Consider the following 5,783-nt stretch of genomic DNA (forward strand, 5'->3'; position numbering starts at 1 on the left):
CACATGAAAAGTGTTTAAAAGCATCTGCTGGATATGATGTGGTTTACTTTATCTTCTGTCTGCACTGATTTGTTTTCACCTATCGTGTGACCTCAAATTGTTGTAAAGAGAGGAGGAGACAAGGGGAGGAAGCCAGTTCAGACTCCCTCTCATATTGAGATGCACCCCTCATTGCAGTATGACCTACATCTATATTTTTCTCTTTCTCTCTCTTTCCTGCTTCTTTAATAAGCGTCATGGATAGATGATAGATGAATAGGTGATAGATGATAGATGAATAGGTGATAGATGATGGATGAATAGGTGATAGATGATGGATGATTGATGGATAGATGATAGATTATAGATTATATATGATAGGTGATAGATGATATATGAATAGATGATAGGTGATAGGTGATAGATGATATATGAATAGATGATAGGTGATAGATGATAGATGATATATGATAGATGATATGTGATAGATGATATATGATAGGCGGTATATGACATATGATAGGTGACAGATGACAGGTGATAGGTGATAAATGACAGGTGATAGATGATAGATGATATATGAATAGATGATAGGTGATAGATGATAGATGATTGATGATAGATGAATAGATGATATATGATAGGTGACAGATGATAGATGATAGGTGACAGGTGACAGGTGATAGATGATAGGTGACAGGTGACAGATGACAGGTGATAGGTGATAAATGACAGGTGATGGGTGATAAATGACAGGTGATAGATGATAGGTGACAGATGACAGATGACAGGTGATAGGTGATAAATGACAGGTGATAGATGATAGGTGACAGATGAATAGGACATGGATCAATAGCTAGGAAGTCTGGCATTACAGTTGGTACCCATTTCAACGTGTAAACGTGTCCTTGCCACGAAGGTCATCCCCAGTTGTCTTTATCAAGCAATTTACCCCTCAACAATTCCCCCATTCATTGTGTCACTTTGATCCACTGTCCAGCCACATGCCAGTTTATGTAGGCCAAGCAAACAATGTCCGTGTTTCCTTTTACAAATAATGCGTCTTTGTCTGTTAGTCCAGGGAATGCCTTGCATACAGCATCGGAGAGGCAGCACGATACACATCCATTACCCTCAGTGAATAATAATTACCACGCTGTGTTCGTCAGTTGAGGAGGGTGTGGGGCTGCAGCAACTGATACATGGTTTTTGAATAGTCCTAGTGTAGCCTAGGCTAGTGGTTCCCAACCTTTTTCGGTTACTATACCACCAACTAAATTTAGCTCTGTCCGGAGTACCCCTGAAGTACCCCCTCGTGTGCATTTTACCAGTAAGGTTATAGTCTCAAGAGTCTTCTTAAATACCCCCTGTGGATAGGCCCCCAGGGGTCCTACTACCCCAGGTTGGGAACGTCTGGTCTAGGCTATACTTTAGAAGTATGATAGACATGCTCGTGTCTTTATGTTGGCATAATATGTATAAAATAGGCTTAAATTGAAGGCACTCCGTGGAATAGGTTTGGCGCAGTATGACGAGCATTGCCTCCCAAAATAAGAAGGAAAATCATATCCCAAAACTTACCTCTCGAGCGATTTGATTGAGGGCATCGTCCTCTGCGGTCAGTCTCTCCCTGTTGGGGATTCTTTTTCTTCCAGTGCCAGTAATCTGAGTTCCCATGTTTGTGTATTCTGTGATAAAGTCCTTACTGTAGCATACGTGTCAGCCTCGAAGAAATTCAAAAATGGAACACAGGAGCCGAATGATGACGATGAAGGGCACGCTGGAAAAATATAATCACCATCTCCACGTAATGGAAAAATAGCTCACCAATAACACGCAAAAAAAGAAGTCAACTATTTACAATCGGGTAGCTACAATGTAACAACAATCCATCGTCAATTCGCTTCCCAGGCACGAGACGTGATGCCATTATGATACATTGTTTCAATGTAACCGCCTTCAAACGTAACAAACTGCATTACGAATATCCTTGATTCCTGTTGCTGATAAACAACTAACATCACACGCGTCACTTTGATGTGTCAAAACACCCTCATAGCATCAGGCTTCCCTCTTTGGGTACATTGGAAAACGAATAGTCATCTAGCTAATCCTAGGCAATTGTCATCATATAGATACGTTTCGGTATGGAACACCAAAACAAGAACCCACGCGAGCCTGATAAATAATCGTTCTGTAGGTAGACCTAATAGCGATTGAATAATGTCCTCGCTCTTTGCCTTAGCAGAGAACGCGGGAGTCGCCGAGATGTCAAAGCAGATGGACGAAAGTTTTATTGCAGCGCAATCCCGGATGATAACCACAGTGGGATGAATACACGTTCCGGGGCAGAGCCTCGAGCCTGCTGGAGATAGATAGTGGCCGCAGTATGGCCGGGATGGGTGTCCTCCAAACAGTCGAATTTTACTGGTCATACAATATTCAAAGCAGATCCTTTGTGGTGTTTTCGTTCAGAATGTATCGTATAGCTTGAGAATGGTGTGATGCCTTAACAAATATTCTGTAGCCTAATGACCCGAATGGAATTACCCTGGAATGCACGACGCAGGCCGTTCAGTTGACACGGTCTTTAGACGTCTCCAATAGTCTCGAAGCGAACAGAAAGGCTATTATCCTACTGTTATTTTAGAAGGAAGGTCAGCACTGAGTTCAACCAAATAAATCTCACTTGCCATGTCAAAATTGTGGCATAGGACTGTATGGCAATTCTCTGAATAGCTATGTGTTCATCTTATTCCTTTGTTTATATGCATTTCTGATTCAAGCCTAAATTATAATATCAGACTATTTTAATCTGTAACGTTAACTCTGACCTCATGTCTAGTCAGTAAACTAGATGAACGCCTTCTGTTTATGCCGGAGAGCTCAGTGCCAATCCATAGCAACTGCTGGGAAATGACTCCCTCTAGTGGAGAAAGATAAGGCCTGAGAGCTCAGTGCCAATACATAGCGGGGAAATCACTTCCTATATTTTATTTAACTACGATGACGGCCTAGGAACAGTGGAACAGCCTAGGAACAGTTCACGACAGATTTTACCTGGTCAGCTCAGGGTTTTTATCTAGCAACCTTTCAGTTACTGGCCTAATGCTCTAACCACTAGGCTACCTTTTCATTACCAGGTAAATTGACTGAGAACACGTTCTCATTTACAGAAACGACCTGGGGAATAGTTGCAGGGGAGAGGGGGGGATGAATGAGCCAATTGTAAGCTGGGGATGATTAAGTGACCGTGATGGTATGAGGGACAGCTTGGGAATTTAACCAGGACACCAGGGTTAACACTCCTACGATAAGTGCCGTGGAATCTTTAATGACCTCAGAGAGTCAGGACACCCGTTTAACGTCCCATCCAAAAGACAGCACCCTACACAGGGCAGCACCCTACACAGGGCAGCACCCCCAATCAGTCTCCTGCGGGGGGATTTGGGATATTTTTTTGGACCAGAGGAAAGAATGCCTCCTACTGGCCCTCCAACACCACTTCCAGCACCATCTGGTCTCCCATCCAGGAACTGACCAGGACCAACCCTGCTTAGCTTCAGAAGCAAGCCAGCAGTGTAATGCAGGGTGGTATGTTGCTGGCTTGCCACACCTGTAGTGGGGACAGATAACAGATTTGCCCTGAACGATTGTTTGTTTAGTGTAATTCATATGTTATTGCAGTTGAATTGATGTTTTCTAGTGTCATTCAAATCAAATGAAATGTATTTGTCACATGCACCAAATACAACAGTAGTAGACCTTACAGTGAAGTGCTTACTTACAAGCCCTTAACCAACAATGAAGTTTTAAAGAAAATACCTATAAAAAAGGTAAGAGATAAAAATAACAATTATTAAAGAGCAGCAGGAAATAACAATAGTGGGGCTTTATACAGGGGGTACCGGTACAGAGTCAATGTGGAGGCTTTATACAGGGGGTACCGGCACAGAGTCAATGTGGAGGCTATATACAGGGGGTACCGGTACAGAGTCAATGTGGAGGCTATATACAGAGGGTACCGGTACAGAGTCAATGTGGAGGCTATATACAGAGGGTACCGGTACAGAGTCAATGTGGAGGCTATATACAGGGGGTACCGGTACAGAGTCAATGTGGAGGCTATATACAGAGGGTACCGGTACAGAGTCAATGTGGAGGCTATATACAGGGGGTACCGGTACAGAGTCAATGTGGAGGCTATATACAGGGGGTACCGGTACAGAGTCAATGTGGAGGCTATATACAGGGGGTACCAGTGCACAGTCAATGTGGAGGCTATATACAGGGGGTACCAGTGCACAGTCAATGTGGAGGCTATATACAGGGGGTACCGGTACAGAGTCAATGTGGAGGCTATATACAGGGGGTACCAGTGCACAGTCAATGTGGAGGCTATATACAGGGGGTACCAGTGCACAGTCAATGTGGAGGCTATATACAGGGGGTACCGGTACAGAGTCAATGTGCGGGGGCACCGGTGTCGAGGTAATTGAGGTAATATGTACATGTCGGTAGAGTTATTAAGGTGACTATACATAGATAATAACAGAGAGTAGCAGCAGCGTTCTGGGGGAGGGGGAGGGGGGGCAATGTAAATAGTCTGGGTAGCCATTTGATTAGCTGTTCAGGAGTCTTATGGCTTTGGGGTAGCAATTACTTAGGAGCCTCTTGAACCTAGACTTTGTGCTCCAGTACTGCTTGCCATGCGGTAGCAGAGAGAACAGTCTAGGACTGGGGTGGCTGGAGTCTTTGACCATTTTTAGGGCCTTCCTCTGACATTGCCTGGTATAGAGAGGAGGTTCTGGATGGCAGGAAGCTTGGTCCCAGTGATGTACTGGGCCGTACGCACTACCCTCTGTAGTGCCTTGCGGTCGGAGGCTGAGCAGTTGCCATACCAGGCAGTGATGCAACCAGTCAGGATGCTCTCAAGGGTGCAGCTGTAGGACCCATGCCAAATCTTTTCAGTCTCCTGAGGGGGAATAGGTTTTGTCGTGTCCTCTTCACGACTGTCTTGGTGTGCTTGGACCATGTTAGTTTGTTGGTGATGTGGACGCCAAGGAACTTGAAGCTCTCAACCTGCTCAACCTGCTCCACTGCAGCCCCGTCGATGGGGGCGTGCTCGTTCCTTCTTTTCCTGTAGTCCACAATCATCTCCTTTATCTTGCTCACATTGAGGGAGAGGTTGTTTTCCTGGTACCACACTGCCAGGTCTCTGACCTCCTCCCTATAGGCTGTCTCATCGCTGTCGGCGATCAGGCCTACTGTTGTGTCATCAGCAAACTTAATGATGGTGTTGGAGTCGTACCTGGCCGTGCAGTCATGAGTGAACAGGGAGTACAGGAGGGGACTGAGCATGCACCCCTGAGGGGACCCCGTGTTGAGGATCAGCGTGGCGGATGTGTTGTTACCTACCCTTACCACCTGGGGGCGTGTTTAGTCCAAGGGCCCTTAGCTTAGTGATGAGCTTTGAGGGCACTATGGTGTTGAACGCTGAGTTGTAGTCAATGAATAGCATTCTCTCCTATTGTCCAGGTGGGAAAGGGCAGTGTGGAGTGCATTGATATGGTATTACAATTTAATTTATGTTTTTAGTGTCATTGATATGTTATTACAGTCTAATCGAAATCTTTGTTTGTTTAAAAAGCAATAATGTATGAATGTGAAAACGCTGTGTCACTAGGTGGCAGCACGTGTCTGCCTGCAATCACTATACCAGTATGGGCATGGCAGAGCGGGCCTTCTTACCGGTAGTGTATGTTAAGATCCCCTCGGAATAGAAACCCTCAAACACTCAACAG

At 45.0% G+C, this 5,783-nt stretch overlaps 1 protein-coding gene across 18 annotated transcripts in view; it reads right to left on the reverse strand.

The window, feature by feature from the left end:
* Positions 1 to 2,659, reverse strand: part of LOC110517899 (leucine-rich repeat flightless-interacting protein 2-like) — a 42,271-nt gene extending 39,612 nt beyond the window's left edge. For 8 of the 18 annotated variants that reach the window (XM_036982473.1, XM_036982468.1, XM_036982465.1 and 5 more), the window contains exon 1: positions 1,561 to 2,656. In XM_036982473.1, coding sequence (XP_036838368.1) covers positions 1,561 to 1,656 — 96 coding nt within the window. In that variant the 5' untranslated portion in view covers positions 1,657 to 2,656. Of the gene's footprint in view, positions 1 to 1,560 lie in introns of all 18 variants that reach the window. The other 10 variants (XM_036982478.1, XM_036982479.1, XM_036982477.1 and 7 more) reach the window with 5 other exon arrangements.
* Between the last annotated feature and the right edge of the window lie 3,124 nt (positions 2,660 to 5,783).

This window comes from Oncorhynchus mykiss, chromosome 7, assembly GCF_013265735.2.
Source record: "Oncorhynchus mykiss isolate Arlee chromosome 7, USDA_OmykA_1.1, whole genome shotgun sequence".
In the NCBI taxonomy this organism is placed as follows: domain Eukaryota; kingdom Metazoa; phylum Chordata; class Actinopteri; order Salmoniformes; family Salmonidae; genus Oncorhynchus; species Oncorhynchus mykiss.